We start from the raw sequence: 24,017 nt of genomic DNA on the forward strand, positions 1-24,017 counted from the left end.
CATGTCCCTCTGATGCAGCAGCCAGATGGCCAGACTTGAAAAAGTGTGACCACAGCACACAGCAAACGCTTCACAAAGCTGACTCTCTGCCTAAATGTTGTTTGATTGTGATGTCTTTGGCTCCTCTATGACAATTTTGATGGCGATTGTTCAGCGGAGAACTATAAAAAGAGACAGATCTTTCAGTGTCTTTTTTTAGTGTTCATCAACAATGATTCTATAAAAATGCTTTCTTTCATCTCACGCTACAAAAGCATGTGAAATCAGACTCGACAAGCTGCACAAACATAACCGCACCAAGGACAGGCCTCGTTTCTGGAACAGGCTAAGGGGTTAAAACTGCCCGACTGAAAATACTGCAGCAGCAAACTCCAAAGAACACTAAAACCTTCACAAAACCTTTAGATACTGTACCACAGCCAAACAACACATAATTCTCCCGGAGCTCGTCTTACACTGTTTATCTGCACTGATTCAAAACAATCCCTGCTAAACTTCCAGATGGTCAGATACCTTTCCTCCTCTGCACCAAATGCAAAGCCAAAAACCCTCAGCGATATGACTGTGTGCTGCTGATGCTGATGTGTTGGTGTGATATCAGAGCTGCAGAGAAAAGCAGCACAAAGCCCTTCATCTGTGCTGGGGAAGTGTGTCAGAGTGAGCGACAGACAGCAGGATCCGTGAGTCCCTGAGCAGCGTTATGGGGCCCCCTCGTGTCCTCCCACCCTTTCACCCCCCCTCCCCACCTTGCTCTCTCATCACCATTTCTCTCACTCTCTCCCCCTGTTCTATTCCCGTTCGATCAAATTCGAGCAAAGACATGCAGAGCTATTTATAGCCCAGTGGTGCTTTTTTATCAGCCTGTGTCTATTTGTGGCTCTCAGAAGTACAGAGGGCTTCCTGGCTGCTGACGTCAGCAGTGCAGCGCTGCAGAGAGGTGGGTGGAATGTGGGAGAGAGCGGGGGGGAAGAAGGGGAAAAGGGAGCAAATGACAAAAGAGAGAGACAAAAGAAGGGTAGGGCAAGATGCAGGGTGCATGGTATTTGGTTGCTGCTTGAGCATTTGCATGAAATCTCACAGGGGAAGTGGCAAGATTTTTATTCCTGCCGACGTGATGTGAGTGCAAAAAATGAGAGTGAACTGTGTACCTGTTTCCCTCTCATCCCTGCTCTGTGATATAATAGCAGGCTGCATGGGAAGAACTGAGTGGTTAGGATAAGGAGCCCCTCAAGAGAGGCTGGATTAGTGGAGAAACGCCAACCACGCTGCAGCGAGGGTAAACACCGTCAGCAAACCCAGGACACCCACTGAGTCATGCATCACATACACAGGCACACACACATACATGCAATGTGCTTACACACAAACAAACATTTCATGCTGTGCGCTTTACACACGCTGATAAATCCATGTGTCCGTGTGTATGATGCAAGCATGCTTGATGGTTTGCTCTGGCATTACCACATGATAATTTCACACTTTAAACCACTACTGCTCATAATCCAGACCTTTATCCTTGCTGAGGATAACATGGGAGTAGAAATAAATGGTTACCGGTTATAATGATAGCTGATAAAATTCCCCCATTGATATCATACCATTAATATTTTAATTATAAATGTAAATAATGATAGCATGCATCTTGAGTTTGTTTGCCAAGGTGAATTAGGAAAAAACCATCTGCAGGTGTGGGGCGCGCCAGTAGTCAAGTGGTTAAGGCACGCACCATGTACACAGGCGGCCCAGGTTCAAGTCCAGCCTGTGGCACCATTTCCTGCATGTCTCTCCCCGCTCTCTTCCCTGTTTCCGAGTCTATCCACTGTCGTCCTCTATCTAATAAAGGCACGAAAAGGCTCAAAAATAAATCTTAAAAAAAAAAAAAAAAAAAAAAAAACATCCATAGGTGTACCAGAGATGTAAAGAGACATCTCAGTGAGGAGGAGACATCACTGTCTCTCTCCTCTGCTCTCTCACTGCACTCACTGACATTGTCTGTTGGAGTTCAGGGCATAGACACCGACAAAATAAAGCCTAAAGACCTCTAAAGTAGAAGCTTAGCAATTCATGAGGTCAAAAAACATCAGCATGATGAATCAAATTAAACGAAAATGCAGTACCTTTAACTGTTGGCTTGAAGAAAAAAAAAATCCGACTGTTGAAGTAGCATGCACTCACTGGCTTTAGCTGCTCATCCATTGCACAGGAAGTAGAGAGGTTCCAATACCATCTTTTCCTTCCTGATACCAATTACAATATCAGAGTGTAAGGCATCGGTTGATACAGAGTCAATATACAGTAAATATTTTAGCTCTAAAGTGAGCTCATAACATGGTTAAACAGATAAAATGGTAATGCACAGCCTCTCTGTGACACTTAAAGTTGCATTTCCTGCCAATTATTGTGGGTTTTACACCTAAATATTGAAATGACAATCACACAAAGAGCCACATCACAGGCTCTCTGTCTCTCTTTCCCTCCATTATGAGCTATTCAGGCCATCTCCACAATGATCTGCATGTTTAAGCATGCACAGTTTGACACAGAATAACATGATGACAGAGCAGCCTGCCATCGGTTGTCAGCCTGTCACAAAGCATTGTAAGATACAATATGGTGGTTAGCATTCAAAGCTAGAGGCAGGAATGAACCAAAATTGTTTAAAAATGGATAGTAACCCTTTCAATATCTGATTTACTGGTGTGGAATTAATTTTTAAATACCCTGGAAAGTGACCCAAGTTCCAGGCTTGCTAGAAAAGTTCCCTAAAGGGCTACAAGGGCATAGATAGCAGCGTTGGAATGGCGCAATGGCTAGCTTCAAGAGGGGGAAAAGTAAGAGGGTACACTTTATGGTTCAAAAGTCATTTGACTTTTAATAACCTGCCACTTCCTGTCATACACAACAACACCAGTCCACAAGGGTTTTAAACAAATATACACAGAGAATAGTGAATGTCATGCTGCCTTCAAACTTTGCTGCTGCAGTGGGTCCATTGTTTGGTTCTGCTTTGCTGCTCTAAAATGCATGCTTGTGTTTTCGAGCAGCAAAGAAGCACTGATTTCTGGTTTGTAATGCTAAAAAATAGCACAGCTAAGAAAGAAAAATATAAGGTTAAACAACTTTTGTATTTTCCTGTCAAGCATAAAAAATAATGTGTAATACATTGTTTAAAATGTGGTATCAAAAAAGTATTAAAAATTTGATATGTTATTCCTTTATGCATGCTATTTATTTCTGTCTTGCTATGCTGTCTGGTCATTGGAAAGGGGTAATGTGTGATGTGTTCAAAACTTCAAAATTTCAATAAAATGTGTTTTAAAAAAGTACCAAAAATTATCAGTAAAGTACCTTTGTAAAAGTAAATTTATTGACACATTTATTTTCATATTTACTTTTAATTTTGGTACAGATATAATGTGTATAGTCCCCATACTGCTAGTTTTATACAAAGTGGTGGTGGTGGCGGCGGGGGTAAAAACAAACTTGATGAATTGATTTGAAATGATGAATCTGCACATTTTGTAAATCTATCTAATTAAAACAATACTGTGATAATACTGATAAATATGATATTTGAGGTCATGATAATTGTAATAGAAAATGTTCAGACTGTTATATCTCCAATATGAAGTAGAACTAGACTGACTGGAGAATAAAGTCGGAAAAGTGAAAAGTAAATACAGCAAGAAACAAGAAACAAGAAACAAGGGCCTGGGGAAATATAAACACAATGCCATTGACTCAAGAATTATGGTATTACTTTGTGACAGCAGCCTAGTGATATTTCTCAGTTTCGCACAGTGCTGGGCCTTTGGGAGAAGTCACTCTGTGAGCTCATTCAGTCTGTATGTGACTACAGAAAGCACATCCCTCCTGAACAGACCCATCACAGGCACCTGTTTACACTAGAGGGCTGTTTGCTGCCATAGTTTAGGTTAGGAGGGACATTATTTTCCATCTTCATAGATCAGAAAGGGAACATAAAAGGGAAAAGATGACAGAAGAGCAAGCAGAGAGAGAGGAGAGGAGAGGAGAGGAGAGGAGAGGGGAGGAGAGAAGAGGAGAGGAGAGGAGAGGAGAGGAGAGGAGAGGAGGGGTCACTTCAGAGCATAGAACAGGGGAATAAAGATGCCAGTCAATACATTATTGTCAGCGCTCTTGGCCAGCTGACAGTTTCCACTTACATGGATAGGAAAACAGGAAACAAACAGAATACAACCTACCAAAGACAGACAGAAAGAATTTCGATGCCACTAAAACCCCAGCAAAACTGTTATAATAGCATAAAAATAATGGGATGAAAAAGATATGCAATTAGAATATCATTTCTGCTGGTCCAAAAACTGTTGGCACTGTAGCCCCTTTTTCTGGGGTTAAATGCTGAACTGATTCTCAAACACTGATTCATCTTTTGAACCCTGTGATCTTATTCTAAAGTAATTCTGTACTGACGTGCTATAAAGATATCTACACGCCCCTGAGTAATTTCTAATAGCCTGTAATAAAATCCATTAACATGGCTACATATGAACTGGCCTGGAATAAAGTACATAATGGTAGAAAGGGTGTGATGTTAAACAGGACTTCCTCTGCGCAGCCCAGGTACTACTCAGGTGGTTTCAAGGAATATAGGCAACAACAAAAAAGGAACAATCTGCTGCACGCTGAAACTTTATTTTGACTTTACTGTGGCTCACAATAACGTCACAGCCAAGTAACTTTCTGTGTGCAGCTGATTATTTCTATCCTATTATATGAAGGTGTATTGCATACAGCTAGGTGGCAATTTAAATACAGCTAAGTAAATTCTGCTAACAGGAAGCTCTGAATCAAAAAAAATGGCAAAGGAGTAGAAGTAGAGATGCACTGCTTAGCTCAAACCACCTCTGTTGTATAATTCCTGTTTGGATTGATGACTTTGTTCATAAAAATTGAACTTCATAAGGTGTAATTTACAAAGCAGTAATCAACCATTTCCTTTTCTTGGATGAATTCTCAATAGGGCTGAATGTTTGCAAAAAATAATCTAATTGGGATGTTTTCCTAAATATTGGGATTGCAATTTAATATGTGATTATTCTTGAAATTATACAGAGGACTTTATCTTTAGTAGCATGAATCTGAATATGGGGGTGCAACAAGTTTTAAGCTATAACGGAGGCGGCTGGGGTGGGGGAGGTAAGTAACGCTAGGCTTCATCAGTTTTAGATAGAATGAACTAACTATTTTTGTTCATATTGCAAATGTGATTTGCTTTGCATTTGTCATTAAAAAAAAACAAACATAAAACACAAAAAGGAGTTTTTTTCACATTATAAAAAAACTGACACTTGAATGTTTGCATAATGTGCTTAAATCTCTGCCACTGCAAAAAATAGATTTATTAAACTGGTATTTTGACACATTCCAAGTTAAAGAAATGTTGCAACTTCTGCGATTTGAAAATTGCAGCAGGCCATATTGCAATTTAATCTATTTTGTGACTAATTCCCAGCCCTAATTCCCAATAATGAGGAGAAAAAGCTGTTTAGAAATGTCATTCCTGGTATGCATCATAAGCTAGTTGCAGAAAATAACAATGATCAATCATCCAGAAGCAGCACAAAACACGGATATGGCACAAACCCAATGGTAGCTTCCAAAAGCAGTTCCCACTTTATGTATCAAAACTTCCACTGTTTCCACAGCAGCAGGTGACAAGCAGAGCCTGCCCTAGGCATAGGCAGTAGAGGCAAATGCAAGGGGTTTATGAGCCCTCAACATTTTGAATGAAGCCCCAAATGTAAAACAGTTACCGCACTGCCAGCACCCCTGCTCATCTCAGTCTCTACTCTGCTTCACTCAGACTCTCTCTCTGCACAAGAGAAACTTGAAGAATGATTATTATGGACACTATTAAGGTAGAGTTTCTTTATCACAATTGTAGGCGCTATAACTGAGAAAGTTGTGTGATTACTTTCATCTATTCAGATAGATGGACAGCTGCAGGTGATAGAGAGAGATAGGTAGAGATCAGCAGACAATGAGAGGTAACCATCCCACACACTACTGATTAAACTGTATTTGAAAACTTGAGTGATTACAGGAAGCCTTTTGTGGCAGGCCAAGGTATCTGTTTAGGTAGCTGTTTCTCAAATTCAGCAAGGTAAGAGCTCTATGTTTGACACAAATACGGATACAGACGGACCTTTTTGTCATTACTCTGCGTTCATTTCATAGATTTTTCGTCTGTCCTCTCGAAGCTTATGGATACGGACCAAATGTTGTAATACTGCTGCCCATTGTGAGGGGCAGTGTCAAGCAATGCAGCCAACAGTTCAACCCAGACTAGCAAAACACAACGAAGGATAATTTGAAAACAGGTGGAACTTAAACAAGTTTTTTAAGGAAATATTGCAGAATACTAAATGAGTTTTTAGAAAACGCAAACATATCAATGATGTTAGCTTATCTGGGCACAGAGACAGACAACTACAAGGGCACAGCCGAGCAGAGGGCGGACCGTTTTTTCTCCAGTCTATGGGACAGACGGAGCAGCTTCAAAGTAGCTCCGTGAAGGGCAGGGATTTCTAGTGGACCAGTTTTGCAATGTCCACCCCGACATAATAGATGCATGTCAGTATGAGAGCAATGTCGGTTGTAAAGTTAAAAATGTACTGATCTATTTTTGGATGTGTGTAGAGCATAAATGAACCTATAGACATACAGTCCTAACAGCACACTGTCTAATAAGCAATCAAATCATCATAAAATCATATTTTATATAATATATAAACAAATGGATATAAAGTGCAATTTTTTTTCTTATCTTTTAAATTTTTGTTTTATTTTGTTTTTGTTTTTTTAATCTTCTTGCTAATACTTTTCCCTTTTTTCATCTCTATTTTAAAGGAAAACTTGAAAGAGGAATTATGCTGGAAGTCTTTTTGCTAGTCATCATATCATTGTCTATTAGGTATGACTTCAAATAAAAAATAAAAAATGTGTATATAAAATCACATAACCATATTCATCATGTAATATAATACAATGATATTCTTTGGCACTGCTTTTACTACTTGCTTTAATGCCATAAAATTACAATGATCACAGATTTACGGTGAAAACGGGATAATACATCTAAAAGTGTGTAAGTGGACCTTGCTTCCTCCTGATATCGCCATTTTTTTTATTTTCAAGAGAAGGAAAACAATGTGCATTGGATTGTGGGTAATTCATGTGAGCAGAGGATGCATATGTGAGAATCCTCTGTTGGATGGACTCAGTCTTTTGAATAATTTTAAGGATCCTAGACATTGGGAAAGTCCTCCAGTGGCAGGACTTTGAAAAACTGCTATTCCAGGATCCTTCCTTCACTTTAAGAAACTGCAAATATCATGTAGGGGTGGAACGGTGACCAATTTTAATGGCAACTGTGATAGGGTTAGTCTACCCCACAGCATTCAAATTTTAATCATAATTTGTAACAATAAATACATTGTGTTAAAATTATAGTTATTTGATACAAGGTTGGACTGATGTATTACATGCCTAATCTTGAAGAAGTTCACTCCAACATTTGTCAGAGAGTGACTTTTCTTCACAGAGATTTTATGTAAGACTAAATGTTTAATGAAGATGAGTGGCTCCTTCTGCCCTTTGGTTAGGCAGTTCCATTTTAATGGCAGTTATCTGTGATTCTACAAGTGCTTCCTAAGTACAAATATTTTATTTATTAAAGAATCACAACTGTTTTGTGTTGTGAGCAGCCTTGGTTTGAATCTGACCTGTGGCCACTCTGCCGAATGTCATCCTCCACTCTCTCTTAATGATTTCATGCACTATTCACTGTCCTATCTTCTACCAAACACAGACAACATACCCCCTCCCCCTCAAAAAAAAAAGCTGCTATATGCTAAGTTATCTGAGTGGTTTGAGGCCAGCACTTGATCAACTTCCAAGAAGCACTTACAAGCACAGGCGTAGTTCACCCCTGCAGCAACTGTTTCACACATGCCTTCATAGCATGCAAATGGTCACATTTTCACACTCACACTGTAATCAGAGACGCTGATACCTGATACCAGAGATCAGGAAGCTGAGACACATTAACCCATTCAGGTCAATCATAAACAGGTCCTAACCTGTTTTTTTTATGTTTTCTAAAATATTTATCAAACGTGCATACACAGGCCCTGTGTCACTTCAACCCCAAATGCACCCATGAGATTGTCATTAAGTATGAAAAAATCTTTGTTTGGGTGTGAGCACACAGAATTCTTGTTCTTACCTGCACCAGGAAGATGATAAGGAAGTAGAAATTGGCAATTCTTCTAAACTGTTCAAACAGGTTCTTTGGTAGAAAGTTCCAAACTGTATACTAAAGGGGAAGAGAGAAAACACTCATGTTAGTCACAGAGAAGTTAAAAAGATATAACAGTTTCTGTAGCCTGCTTTTTTCTGTTATTTATTTCTTTATTTCTTTATTTTTGGTTTAATTTTCCCATTCAGGCAAGATGTTTTTCTGCTAAACTTTGGGAGGTTGTAGAAAGGCTTGGCAGAAAAGGAGAGAGATTAGAGGCATTCGATATTCACAATCTCTTGCATGTGTGCATTCTGTCTGAACTGAGGAAGGGGAGAGGAAAGGCAGCTTCAATAGCTCGTAGTCTCTGTTCTTTGTATCGCCTCGGGAGAAGGGCCTTAGGAGAGCGCAGGTATTCCATTGATTCAGATTAGCGATTTATCTGCTTAATTTGGCTCCCCTTGAACGCTGAGCCAATGAACTTATCAGGGTTGGTGACTGTTTCTGTGTGTGTTTTGTTGTTTTAAGTGGCAATGACTGCTGATACAATCGCGGCTGAAGCGAAACTTTTATCTACTTAAACCCCTGAGAGGCAGCTCAGCAATACTCTGCTGGTAACTTTGTGTCAAATAACAAAGTATCAGGATGAAAAACACAAATACACACAGGGAATCACAAAGAAATGGCAATAAGCCGGCATTTATGAAGGGGGAAATGTCTGCATGGGGATAGTGTTGAAATGCAGCCGCAGCAGAATGGTCCATCTCATTTTGCCAGAGAGAAAAGAGAGTGGAAGTAATGAGAAAAGGGGGGTGGGCTGGAGCAAGGGTGGGTGAGTGCGGCGGTGCGGTGCAACAGCAGCAGCAGCAGCAGCACTGAGAGAGAAAAAGAGGAGAAGCAAAGATTGGTCATTGCAAAGTGCAAAAGCAACAGGATGATGGAGAGTAGAGGCATGGGGGAACATAAACACTACAGCCAGGGTAATTAAAGGCTGTTTACCCTGACATACTGGCAGGAGCCGATTGATTGGCCCATCCTCACCAGGACCCTCTGCACCACTATAAATCCCACTCCTGTCTCACTCTCACACTGCGTTTCCTTCCCCTCATCACCCTTCATATCCATAACCTGTGTGCTAGCGCTGACACCGGACTGACGGGTGAGATTTAGGTGGCAGGAAAGGAAGTGAGGCCTATCAGACTAAAATAGGGGTAGGACCAAAGTGCCCACCCTGCTAGTACATTAATAGCAGTGGTGTATTTCACTGCTCCCCTGACAGACAAATAATCTCCTTCCGTAGGGAGTGAGGACAAGCATGTGGAGTGGCAGGAATAAAAAGAGGAAGACACGGGGAATGCTCAGGACTGTTCAAGAGTTCATTTTGAATTCCAAGTGTTAGATAAGCGAAGAAAAAAAATAGCCTGGAGGCAGTTGGAATGTAATATGCAGAGGAGCAGAGAAACAAACTGAGAGGTATATGAATTTCATCTCAGTGCAGGGCCAGACTGCTGCGCAGGGATTTGTGAGTGTGAGTGTCTTTCTCACCTTGGAGGACACGATCCTGTTATCACAGAACTTGGGTGGGATGAAAGCCTCACTGGTTGAACATGAGCGATGACCAACGTAGATAGTCCGACTGTCCACTCTTCTCTCATCGCCACCAAGCTGGAGGAGGAAGCAGCAGAGGTGGGAGGGGAGGAAGATGAAAAGAGAGAGAAAAAAAAGGGAGGATGTGTTAGTCATTTAATGTACCTCTCTTCAAATAAACACAGATAAGACACTGAACCTGCATGAGAATCTAAGGAAATAAAAACTAACCTAAGAGGAAAGGCTTAAATTGTCTTGCCAATAATTACCAAGAGGGATGTAGAATAAATCAATAAAACATGTGAATTGTTACACTGATCCCTGTTATTTCAGCTGCAGAAAATCCACAATAACCACCAAGGATTTGTAGAGACCATAAAACATTTTACAGTGCGATGAAGCCTAAAGTCCACCCACAAGTCAAGAATTAAGAGATTAAAATTTCTACTGGGGTGCAGAAAATTAAAAAAGGCTGAGAGCATTCTACTGGAAAACAGTTGAGCGTCAGCCAATACCTCAGAGAGGGGACAAAAAAAAGTATGACAAGGGTCAGCGGGCCAAAATGGGGATCACGCAAGGACTATAACTTAATTTCTCCTCTATGTGGTGGTCACTCATCGATAATAAACGAGTAATAAATGTGAGCAGCCAAGAGAAAAATGCTGCGCTCAGATTTATGGGTTGGGCTATCTTGTTGTGATGCAGATGGCAAGGTGATACGCAAAGATATATGTGCACACATGCCTCACCATTGGGAGGCTGGTATATTCTTTTTCTATAATAGGAAGCTGAATGACAGAGAGAAGCTGGGAAGCAGGATTTCACTTTAATTTATAAAACCCCAATTCCAGATTGGGGATGCTGTGCAAATTGTAAATAGAAACAGAATGTAATGATTTGCACATCTCATAAACCCATATTTTAAACACAATAGAACATAAAAATAAGAGATAAGATATGATATTATTTTATTAGTCCCACAAGGGGAAATTCCAAATTTACAGCGGCAAGAGTGGTGTAAACAAAGCACGCAAGAGAGTAAAAAGAGCATTCAATTAGTATAATGATTACAAAATAGGAAATAAAAAAATGTAACTTACAAATTAAAAAATTATAAATTGTATTTATAGCTGTTATGTACATGTTGGATATATAACGGATTGGATAGCGGAGATATTTATATGCACACCTATACTCACATATATACATACACAAATCTATATGTTGATGGCCAACCAGACCAGTTGGCAGCAGGACAGATGCACTCTTGAGTTATATCTTTGAGTTGTAGCTTTATTTCACATTTAAGTTGACAACATATGTTGAAATCAATGACAACAAGAAGATAGATAGTCCAGGACATCTTTGAGAGAAAGAATGGGAAACTTCCATCAAGAAAAACACAAAAAAGATAAAAAAAGAAGACCGCAGTCTCAACTACAACTCTTGGCTACCTTAAAAACAGGAGACTACTGAATGCTACCTATTGAGGTATGTGTCTAAGAGACTGCTTCTTCAACGACTGCAAAGGAAGCGTGCCCATGGAGTTTACATCTTTCCAGACTAACATCCAACCAGCTCCTTGGTCTTTCCAGCGTTAATCTGGAGGTGGTTCTGCTGGCACCAGTCCACAAAGTCCTGGACGAGTCCTCTGTATGACCTGTTGTCCAACAATGGCAGATTCATCAGAGAACTGCAGGTGGCAGGTGGGTAACCGGTGGGAAAAGTCAGCAGTGTAGCGGGTGAAGAGTAGTGGCGCCAGCACTGTTTCCTGGGGGGCCCCTACACTGCAGAGGACAGTCTCTGACACACAGTCCCAGGTCCTCACATACTGTGGGCGGTGAGGTACTCCGCAGCATGTGAGGTGTTGGTCCAACCCCAAAAGCTCCAGCTTGTCCCTCATGATGTCTGGGCTGATGATGTTGAAAGCACTGCTGAGGTCCAGGAAGAGGACCCGAACAGAGCTCCCAGGGTACTCCAGGTGAGACAGAGCTCGATGGAGGAGGAAGATAATGGCATTGTCCAATCCGATGCTGGGCTGGTATGCGAACTGCACGGGTCCATGGACGAGCTCATCAGGGGCCGCAGGTGGCAAGGCTTGCTGCTCTAGGGCCTTGATGAGGTGGAATGTTAGGGCCACCGGCCTGTAGCAGCTAGGGTCCTTGGGATGCAGGGCCTTTGGCACTGGTACCATGCAGGACGTCGCCCAAGGCGTGGCACCCTTCCCAGTTTCAGACTCAGGTTGAACAGATGTCCAATGAGCTGTCTCTTTCAGGGAAAGCTTTGCATATTTCAGCTCAGCGATGCTATACCACATACCGCATCCATCACAACAGCATGGCTTCACAGTAGAGGAGTATGGGTCCTGAAATGGCTTGCCTGCAGTCTAGACCTTTTACCGATTAAAAAAAAAAAAATTTGCTGCATTATAAAAGAAAATCCAGAAAATAGGATCCAGCACTGTTGAGCAGCTAGAATCCTTAATCAGACTAGTATGGGACAACATTCCTCTCCCAAAACTCCAGCTACTGGTCTCTTCACTTCCCAGAAGTTTAGAGACTGTTGTTAAAAGAATAGAGGATGCTCCACAATGGTAAACATGGCCCTGTCCCTTCTTTTTTGAGATGCATTGCTGCCATCAAATTCAAAATGAGATCATATTTTTCATGAAATGGTTAAATGTCTCACTTTCTACATCTGATTTGTTAATAATTTTCTTTTGTAAATTATAAATTAAAAATTGATTCAAGAATTTAAAACCATTTTCCCTCATACTGTGTGCAGCCTTTGGGCTCTATTCGTCTGTATGTAAAGTACTGGAGGCTCTTAAACATCACTTGTTAACTGTAAATGGAAAAATCCATTCATTAACATTCTTTAAAGGCTTGTGAAAGATTTAATTATATAGTTCTACAAAAGATTATAAAGCAGCATTGTTACAATTTTATAATAATGACTAAGTAAGGGGATTTGTGCAGAAAGCTCATATGTGAACACTGCTCAGTCTGTTTAATAATGAAGGAGCAAAAACAAACAGTGCATCATATTACTGCACAATACAATTACAATTCAGTTTAAATGAACTAGATGAATCCCGCCTGTACACATGTACAGATGTTTTTTGTCCTAAAGAGTGCAGCCTTTCTGTTCATTCAATGGCCTCTTTAGTGTCCTGACTTTAGCTTTTGGGTGGACAGCCACAAGCGAGGGCTGGATAATCATGATAGCAACAGAGCCAGAGCACTGCATCAGCCAGAGTAACAGCTTTCATATTTGTTTCCACCTCCTCTCCTTCTTCTTTATCCTCAAGGATGTTCCCTATCGCAGTGGGGATGAAGATTAGTCTCACTTTCAAGGGTAAACTAACAGAGAAGTCAATAAAAATACTAAAGATGTGCAATTATATGCTGTTGTGTTGTTCCTTAAAAGGTACTAAATTATCTAGTATTGATGTTATCTGTTCATGTGTGTGTTTTTCACTATTACTCATCAATAAAGCAAATAAGCTGGATCAAAGATTGGCCATGTTTTTGTGCATCATAGATTTTGATAGTTCCTCAGTTTGAAGCTTTTTTGCTCCTCCTGGACGAAATTTTTGGCATTAAACTTTAAAGATGTCTGATATCATTGGCATAATATTAATTAAAAAGTGAATTATCAGCATGGGCAGATGATCAGAATTTCTTATATCTACTGCTGATATACTGACTGTTCATAAAGTTAACATGTACAAGCATACCAAAATGCTTCACCTTTTAAGTTTGTGTAGTTTAAGCAGAGCCAACAGGCCCACGTCAGCTGAGGTTTGTTTCTCTGTCTATCCTTATTACTTATCAAACCCATATCAATACCGTCACCAGTAAAATTTCTGCTGCAGAATGAATTTTTGCAACACTGTCATCACATGCCTTATGCTTTAGTTCATACACAAGGCGAAACTGATGCTGCTGTTAGCAAAGCAGAGTGATATGTGATGGACAACGGCTCAGTCTGGGTCCATTTATCAGTCTTTTTTACTCCAACTCTGAAGAGCAGCCAAGGCAAACGCCACCTGTATTATGCCAGTGTAATCAGGGAAAACATGTTCTTTCCTCTCCAAGTTTGATGTCTGTGCTAACAGCAAACTTACAGAGTGAGTTCACTTCGCAGAGCATCTCTGTTGGTCTGTCTGGGGCTTTAACACAAGCTGTGAACTGCAATGGATCAACTTGGTTGAACCCAAGGCTGTAGTGGTTTGTATAAATAGCTTAAACAATGGTTCATGGGTGGGTTTTAACTGATGACTTAAGTCCAAGGTGATACAACGAAGCAGGCTATGGCATTTAACAAGGTCAGAGAGGCATCTGTAAAGGCAGTTGCTCAATACAATCACTGACACGCTATTTCCTCATACCAAAAGTCCCTAGTTGTTATTTTTCTTGAGAGTTTTTTTTTTTGTGAATGCCTTACAGGTGTAGTTACAAAGAAGTGAACACAGACATATAAACATTTTTCTGTGACCTTATGCTCGGACATGAAGGGAGAAAATGGGGGTTGCAATATCTGATTAAGCATTTTAAAGTATCATGTCTTTTAGTTTTGTAAAACTGCATTACAATGTTCCTGCAAAAGGCAAAATATGCTGGTATACATTTTAGGCAAATTAGTGAAACCCTAGTGTAAAGTACACAACCACATTATTAGGTACACCTGTTCAATTGCTTGTTAACACAAATAGCTAATCAGCCAATCACATGGCAGCAAATCAATGCATTTAGTCCAGTAGATGTGGTCAAGACAACTTGCTGAAGTTCAAACCAAGCATCAGAATGGGAAAGAAAGGGGATTTTAGTGACTTTGAATGTGGCATGGTTGTCGCGCCCAATAGGCTGGTCTGAGTATGTCGGAAACAGCTGATCTACTGGGATTTTCACACACAACCATCCCTAGGGTTTACAGACACTGGTCTGAAAAAGGAAAATATCCAGTGAGGTCCAGTTGTTTCGAAGAAAATGCCTTGTTGATGTCAGAGGTCAGAGGAGAATGGGCAGACTGGTTCAAGGTGATAGAGAGGAAACAGTGTCTCAAAAAAAAAAAAAAACACATTACAACTGAGGTATGCAGAACACCATCTCTGAACACACGTTATGTCAGCAATGAGCTCACTGAACTCCAATGGCCTCCACAGTCACCAGATCTAAATCCAACAAAGCACCTTTGGGATGTGGAAAAACAGAAGATTCACATCATGGATGTACAGCAGACAAATCTGCAGCAACTGTGTGATGCTGTCATGTCAACATGGACCAAAATCTCTGAGGAATGTTGCCATCACCTTGTTGGAATCATGCAATGAAAGTAAAGGCAGTTCTGAAGGCAAAAGGGGCTCCAACCAGGCACTAGCAAGGTGTTGTGGTTCGCTTTTGCTGCTACCAAGCTCTGTAGCTGCAACACTGGCATGATCCATACTGAAAATACCTGATGTTTGTCACTTTTTTCCTCACTTTATTTCTCCAGTCCATAAATTTTTCAACATTGCACTGAAACTGATGAGATCCCCATCTGGTGTTGTTAAAAATTAATAGCAAGTGTATCTGAAAGGACCAAATTGAGTCTGAGTTTTGTTTTTGTTTTCTGCTCACCTATACTCTCTCTCTGTTTTTCTCTCATTTTTACCCCTCTCCACTTTTTAACAGAGCAAAAACATACTGATTGTGTCAGGTTGGGGAGAGAGGATACTTGGAAAAAAATTGTCTACTTAGAAAAAGGTTTCTCTTTCACAGTGCAATACTAAGAATAAAATCCAGTTCATTATTGTTCTAGCATCAAGGTTTTATCTAGGAGACAAGATCAACTACTTGCAGATGTTTTTATCCAATCTGCAAGTTCAGGCATGCTTCATGAATGCATTCTTAAAATTTTTAGTGAATGCATAACTTTTACGCAACATATTTACATATAAAACATTGAACTTCAAGAAATGCATGACAACAGTTTTTTCCCTTTACATTTATTTATGCTATGCACTTATCTAATATAGGTGCCAGCTCAACCAGCAGCCTACTGCTATTACAGAGGTTTCTCTGCTCTGACAGGCCATAGCATCCAGCAAAAATGTGTTCTGTGCATTTTTGTTTACCCATTAAAAATGGAAAAGCTGAATTATAGACATTTTTTTCAGATGGATGTTGCGTAAGTGGGTAGCTTCTAGGGCAAAGGGTTCATGATAGCAATCAAGGCTATTATTCAGAGCTACTCTACCCATGTTTACTTTCAGTTCTTCTCCCCTATCCTCAAGAATGTTTTTTCTCTAGTTGGGATAAGACTATTTCCTATAAAAGTAGCAAGATTAGCATTGTATAATGAATTCTTTTCTCTTCTGTTTGTCCAAATGTTACCCAAGACCCGACCCTTCCCAACAGTTCTGAAAAGGAGTTCTGCTATTAGGTTGAAAGCAAGTTGTGCAGCTCTTACTGGGTCTGTAAATTATTAAGGCCTTGCAGGCAGGGGATCTGTTTTCTTCAACATAAAGGCCAACAACATGTGGGTTGAGGAGACAAATTACCATGACCATCTAATCCTGGACAAATGCCAGCCAGGGGCGGTGCGAATTACGGCCACCTGGACGGGGAGCTGCCCAAAGTTTGTTTGTGACGAGAGGTTAGATCAAAGAATGGCCTCCAACACTAAGACATCTAATTTATGCATATGGGGGCACAACACAGCTTACATAACTCCAACTAGTGCAACCATTTGCTTCTCATTAATGGTCAAAAAACAAAATAAAAGCCAAATTTCTGTCTTAATTTGAAACATCTCCTATTCTTTCTGGGGTTCAGGCTCGAAGAGGAGGCCAACAGGCTTACACAGTGTCCCTTATGCATAAGCAGTGTTGTTCGCACCTCAGTATGTCTGTCAAATCTACCATCCCCTACCCGCTCAGCACACACTGACACTCCTTCAACAGGATCGGACAGACCTGGCTGCCAGAGGATGAAGGCAGGGAGAGAGTGGGAGGAAGAAAAAGTGTGAGAGCAGGGAAGTAAAACAGGATCCAAGGACACCAGCATATCCAGGTTTTCAATATCAAACAACAACAAGAGCAGCAGCAGCAGCCCTTAGGAGGAGATGGAAGCCAAAAACAACCCCTTGGACCACCTCATTCTGCTGGCAGTTATACTTCCTCTGTGCAATCTACAAATTTAATATCAGCATTCTGGATCTGTGATGCTGCTAACACCTAATATAACATTAGAAAAAGCAATGTAGGAGGAGAATGCAATCATGTAAAAAGGCTGTGCAGACAAAACATGAAGTGCAGAAGAATTTACAAAGCAAATTAGCTTTGAGGAAAAAGACATGCAAAGAGCTCAAGCTTCAGGATTACAGGTCAGACGGTCAACAGGAATAGTTGGCTGGCTTCCCCTTTTGTGCCAATCCTTTACCTGTGCCCATCTATTTACAATTGATTATGCATATGGGCAAAGATTATGCACATGGTTCAAGGGCACAGGTCTATGAAAGAAGCTTGTGCAGATAAGGTTATACTTGCAACAATATAAAAGCATGCTTCAGAATGATTCTCTCTAAGAAATGTTGCACATACACATAACTAAAGTTGAAAACTGTACACAAAATGAGGAAGGTTTCCATGCCTTCAGGTGCCAAAGATAAAAAAAAACTATTGAATGGCCATTGATTTAGTGGCAGATTCACAGTAAAACATAATGAGGGTCAGACCATAGGGCCTGCTTCATTTTGGAGCAGGTACGTGATCGCAATGCTCATCTAAAAACAGTGAGCTAAAGGCCACACAAGAAATGCTAATGCAAGGAAAAAATAGAATAGATTGCATTATTGTTGCCTCACTGCCAAAGGTCAAACAAAACCATTCTATGCCGATGATGTTGGCAAATAAAGCCAAAGTGGCCGAGAGTCTAGTGCAGGTAATTTTAAACAACAAACATTAGGTCCATCCTTGATGGCAGAGAGCTCCAGCTCCAAATGGTAACTGGAGATCGATAAGCAAACATCCAATGCTCATTTGAGCTTAGATGTAACTGCTCAGTCAGACATAAACGGTGCATTAGAAGATTGAAACTTTACATTAAATTATGCTTTAAATTGAATTATGCACACACATTGAGAAATTAGCTCAGGGCAGGATGAGGAGGGGAAAGGTGCTCCACTGAGAGCAAAAGGATTGTGAGAGAGCATTCAGCTCTGCCAAACTCCCAGTGATGACTCCAGTCTTATGACACAGCGTCCTGTCACACCATCTCACTACTCAGTGACTATCCCGCTTTGTCACAGGCTGCATGCTGTCAGCTGAATGGGTAACTAGAGCAATACACAACCACATACACTGATACAGTCCGCCACAGCAGTAACTTTCTGTCTGAAACAAATTATAATCTCACATGTAGAAAGTAGGCTCCTAAGAATCTCTTCATCACAACAGCAAAATAATTCATTTGATGATTTAAAGTTGCAAGACAAGTTTTTGTCTTCCTTATTAAAGAAACACTGCTAATCAGAGATGCACAATATTGGATTTTTGCCAATATCCAATATGCTGATATTTACAAATTCATTTTAGTCAATACTGATATTTAAACAAGCTTTACATAACTAAAAATTCCATCCTTTGAACACATTTTAAGGTCTGAGGATGAAAAAAGAACAACTTTTTTCTCAAAATACACTTTGAAGTTTAAAGAATGAAGCTGACTAATGAAAACGATCTCAACTTACATACACAATATATTGCCAAAAATATTCGCTCACCTGCATGTGAACTGAAGTGACATCCCATTCTTAATCCATAGGGTTTAATATGATGTCGGGTCCACCCTTTGCAGCTATAACAGCTTCAACTCTTCTGGGAAGGCTTTCTACAAGGTTTAGGAGTGTGTTTATGGGAATTTTTGACCATTCTTTCAGAAGTGCATTTGTGAGGTCACACACAGATGTTGGACGAGAAGGCCTGGCTCTCAGTCTCCGCTGTAATTCATCCCAAAGGTGTTCTTTCTGGTTGAGGTCAGGACTCTGTGCAGGCCAGTCAAGTTCACACCAAACTCTCTCATCCATGTCTTTATGGATCTTGCTTTGTGCACTGGTGCACAGTCATGTTGGAACAGGAAGGGGTCATCCCAAAACTGTTTCCACAAAGTTGGGAGCATGGAATTGTCCAAAATCTCTTGGTATGCTGAAGCATTCAGAGTTCATTTCACTGGAACTAAGGGTCCAAGCCCAGCTACTGAAAAACAACCCAACACTATAATCCCCCCTCCACCAAACTTTACACTTGGCACAATGCAGTCAGACAAGTACCGTTCTCCTGGCAACTGCCAAACCCAGACTCGTCCATCAGATTGCCAGATGGAGAAGTGTGATTAATCACTCCAGAGAACGCGTCTCCACTGCTCTAAAGTCCAGTGGCGTCGTGCTTTACACCACTGCATCCGATGCTTTGCATTGCACTTGGTGATGTATGGCTTGGATGCAGCTGCTTGGCCATGGAAACCCATTCCATGAAGCTCTCTAAGCACTGTACTTGAGCTAATCTGAAGGCCACATGAAGTTTGGAGGTCTGTAGCAACTGACTCTGCAGAAAGTTGGCCACCTCTGTGCACTATGCCCACTACCCTGCTCCGTCATTTTAGTGGCCTACCACTTCGTGGATGAGTTGCTGTCATTCCCAATCACATCCACTTTGTTATAATACCACTGACAGTTGACTGTGGAATATTTAGGAGCGAGGAAATTTCATGACTGGACTTGTTGCACAGGTGGCATCCTATCAAAGTACAGCGACCCATACTTTCACAAATGTTTGTAGAAACAGTCTGCATGCCTATGTGCCTGATTTTATACACCTGTGGCCATGGAAGTGATAGGAACACCTGATTTCAATTACTTGGATGGCTGAGTGAATACTTTTGGCAATATAGTGTATATCCGTTATAGGGCAGAAATGTTCATATCTGCCAATACAAATATTTAACTTTTTAGGCTAATATCCGTAGATATTTATATGATGCCAGTAATGTTGTGCATCCCGATTGCTAATGAAATACTTTCTGACATGACTGAGGGAAAGACTATGTTCATGGACTAGGTACTGCTTTATAGATTGATAAATAGTGCACACTCACAGTAGACCCCGTTGCCCAGTACTAAAAAACACTTCATGACTTACATTTGAAATAAAGCTTCAGTCAATCACATAAACTGTTTTAGGTCATCTCATTTGTAACAACCTCTTGAACTGACAAAAGAATAGATATGCAAGAGTATAGCCCTTGGACGGCTTTTTCTTTTTGGCTAAAATGCATGCCACCAGTAGTGATGTTGATTTAGCTCTCTCTTGATCTATAAGCAAAACAGGTGCTCCTAACATGACCTCCACACCAACATCTTCTTGCAGCCAAAATCAGAGTCAACTGGTGTCAAAGTTAGCATGAGGTGTCTTGATATGCCTTCTCAAGTTGTATTCCTCGCACACCAATATAAAAAATAGCTTAAATGTACTTTAATTCCATGTTTGATGCATTCAGTTAAGCATTTCTTTTTGCATTTGAACTTAAAAACCATAAATACTGGTATAATACATTTAATGAAACCAATATATTTACTCTTTTTGTTGAGTTTTAAGTTATTATAGTTGTCCTATTGAGAGTAATTGACAATACACTGTGGCCCTCTGGCTGTAAGAATGAAATTCATGTGCCTCCCTTGGTAATCAAAATTGCCTACCCCTGGTCTAGACTCTAGAGGAAAGACTGCATCGATTGTATGCCATGTCCGCGCTGTGCACCCGTGCTTGTGCTCTTGTAAGAGTAATCGTACCATGCTGAAGCTCAACTTTTCCATCCTTGCCAGGGCAAAGGAAGTGAACCATACCTAAGCGCTGTACAGAACTCACACTCCACTTAGGGGACCAAGCGTGCTTAGGCATGGTACAGATCGCCTAGTGTGAGTGCACCCTTAAACACATCTACGACATAGCTTAAAGCATTCCTTTAAGACGTGAAATGTTGAAGACATCTACTAATATTAAACCCTTTTCACACAGGCACTCCTGAAAATTCCAGGAATTTCCAGAGCAGTCTGCCCTTGAAACCTGCCTAGTTGCTCTTTCACACTTCCCCCCCTTACAGCGGGAAATCTTTACGGTCTGATCGGCCGGGGTCTCAGGGGGCAAGACATTATCTAAAGAGAGTGCTGTCAAAGTCTGTAACGTTTACAACATATTCAGAATGGCGAACAAAGCAGCACAGTGCAACACTACGGGGACGGCTTTGCTTTCGTATCAATACTGCAGGACACCGGACATGTTTGGGGTGTAAATATGAGTGACAGTAAACATGGTGGCATGCAGGAGGGAGGAGGAAGTAGTGCTATCAGAGGCACCAAGATCAAACCAGTGTTACAGCAGTTGCAGGGCACATGTATTTCATCTTCTAACAGAAAGGATAAGGCAGGAAAAAGTGTGGACAAGCAGTTCGTCCTGACAAATTAAGGAATTTTCAGGAATTTTGCATGTGTCAAAGGAGCTGGAGAGGCATCTATAAGATATCCTGATTGCTAAGGTATCTTATGCATCCTATCCAAATTTATATTGGTAACACCTAAATCATATAAGAATTATAAGGTACCTCCAGTTTCCTTCTCTTAAGACATAAACCTGCTGCCTTTTAAGGTCTGACAGAGGCCCACTCTAAGTGGTTCTTGATCTGAGGTCTGCTCTGGACAGTTAAGTATGTTTTAATGCCTGCATCTTTAGCTGTTTAGCTTTTAAATGAAGCCCGGCTCCTGCTGCTCCTTGCATGTGTATGTACAGGCGAGGACTGTTTGCTGTCACGCAAGTTAACCAGACAAGTATTTCTAAGCAAACAGCAAAAACACATAAAAGCATGATGTGTAAAGGAAAATAAGGTAAAAGACAAGTTAGGCAATGACAGAGCAAGGAAGGATTAGTCATTTACTCAGCTACAGTTTGTGGTCACGCAGAATGGATGCCGTTACTTTTTTTCTAGGAAGATGCCAAAGCAAATTGAAAATATAGTAAGCTCCTAAAAGGATACAGAGGTTTTTCTTTGTTCTGGTAAGTCTGCTATTGTGGTTTTGTAACTTGGATTGAGAGCACAAAAAAACATCAAGCTCATTCAGTAAGGAATGCAGGAGCTGTGCCATTAAGCTAACAGAAAAAACCCTCCTAGAAAATCTACTTAAACACATTTAATGAGGTGTGAGGGAGCTGTGTGAAGACGAGAGAGCGCCAGGGACCTGCGCTTGTACCTCTTTCTGTCCTGCACGTGTACTAATAACACTCTGCAGCACAGAGAGAACGACAGAAGCGTTGTTAAAACCATGTTCGTGTTTGACCTCGGTATCCATTTCATGTAAGTCTCTGAGCAAAAATGATCCAAGCCGCACACTGTCTAATTACTCATTCAGTTTTAGCAGTACATGAGGAGAGTGGGCTGCGTGTGAGAGTGCCTCAGTCCCTTATCATTTTCTACGACTTAACAACATCTGCTCCGAGTGCATCTTATCTCTCCTATCAGCTTTTATGATGTTGCTCTCAGCATAAGTGGATTCACTACAGGTCAACCTTATCTGCAGCTTAATGCAGTACCTTTTAGCAGTTTTCCCTGAGAACACAGGACAAACCATAACAGAGGAAGCTTTAAGAGAAGATAAATTGCGTTAGAGCAAGGTCTGAACACTTTAAAATGGTGTCTTAGAGTCGTGTAAAGAAGGAATGCCAAAGAAAAATGCTTAACTGCCACTAACCGCTCGGAGAAATGTTGATGACAACAGTAAAACAGCCTAACTGCAACATAAAGTTGGTACAATGACAGGCTGAATAGCGTTGAGTGATGAATGTTTGAATACGAGGGGAAAGATGCTCGCGGTGAGTCGATGCTGTTAGTCACTGCGGTACTCTATCCGGCACTCTACGCTTTTTTATTCTCTCTTGTCTTTTCTTGTCAGCCCACTTGCCTGTCCTCTTTCAGCATGATCACTCTGTCTCACTAATTGTTAGTCTCTCAGATTTGATTACACATCCAAGAGCTCAAAGCCCAGGTAGCAGAGTTTATAAAAGCTAGGTTATCTTTTGAGGAAAATATAGCACTGAGACACATTAACATCAAACCAAAATTAAAAATTAAAAGTTCATCACCGCAGGGGCTTTAAAAGTATTCACCTTTTGATGTATTCCCCTCAAACAAAGGAATCCTTGATAGAGCGACTTCACACCATTAATTTGTATGATTTCAGCACAAAGACTCTGTTTTAGTCAAGTATAATATAATCTTGAATAAATCTTCTCAAACATTCTTACCACAGCAAAACTAACATTTTTGAATTATTTATATTACCCCAAGGGGAAATTACATTAAGTTTTCATGCCATTAATCAAACTGAATCTTTGAGTTAAAGTTTGACTTTTCTATATTTGCTTTCGGTTTTAGCCCACTTTCTACACATTCAAACCCAGAGAAATGAACAACAACACAAGGTCATTGTGCATCTGCATTGGAGCCTTTTTTTTTAGTGTGATGTTTGGAGAGATTTCTCATTCTTTCAGGCTCCCGGGGGGGTGGGGATTGCAGGGTTACTCACAATACAAAGGGTCACAATAGAAACCAAGGTTGTCAAAATATTAAATACTTTGATAGTTTTTGGATACCACATGCTTTAAAATACAATATCCATTATGTTTTTGTTTCATTGCACCAAAAGCTCCAAAGTTTTTCCAAAAAAACATTCAACCCGAAAAAGCTGTGCATGGAGAAAGATGGAGACAGCGGCGGGCGATCAACTGAGAGTCAGTACCTGTGTCCTGTTGCTACAACAATGCAGTCATACAGAGAGAAGATGTTATTTTCTGATTGTTTCACAGTAGGGCTGTCAAAATATCAGATTTTCACTTCACGATTATCTTGGGCAAAAAATGTCACACTAACGGTATTATCACGATATCAATAAAAATTTAAATAATAATGGGACAATCAATCAAATTTATCTTTACCTTTTTTCATGTTGTGTTCTCTCTGTTGGCAGATGAATTACACTCAAAATACGTGTCTAAGGAGGTATTGAGACAATATGAAAACAGTAACTGTAAAACTGCATATAAAAAGTGCAATTACACTTG

The 24,017-nt window shown here is 40.5% G+C and overlaps 1 protein-coding gene across 1 annotated transcript in view; it reads right to left on the reverse strand.

Moving 5' to 3' along the window:
* atp11c (ATPase phospholipid transporting 11C) overlaps window positions 1-24,017 on the reverse strand; it is an 82,502-nt gene that overhangs the window by 43,000 nt on the left and 15,485 nt on the right. The window contains exons 2-3 of the mRNA XM_041797173.1: window positions 9,827-9,946; window positions 8,270-8,359 (exon numbers count right to left, since the gene is read on the reverse strand). Coding sequence (XP_041653107.1) covers window positions 8,270-8,359; window positions 9,827-9,946 — 210 coding nt within the window. The remainder of the gene's footprint in view (window positions 1-8,269; window positions 8,360-9,826; window positions 9,947-24,017) is intronic.

The sequence above is a fragment of the Cheilinus undulatus genome, linkage group 10 (assembly GCF_018320785.1).
Source record: "Cheilinus undulatus linkage group 10, ASM1832078v1, whole genome shotgun sequence".
In the NCBI taxonomy this organism is placed as follows: domain Eukaryota; kingdom Metazoa; phylum Chordata; class Actinopteri; order Labriformes; family Labridae; genus Cheilinus; species Cheilinus undulatus.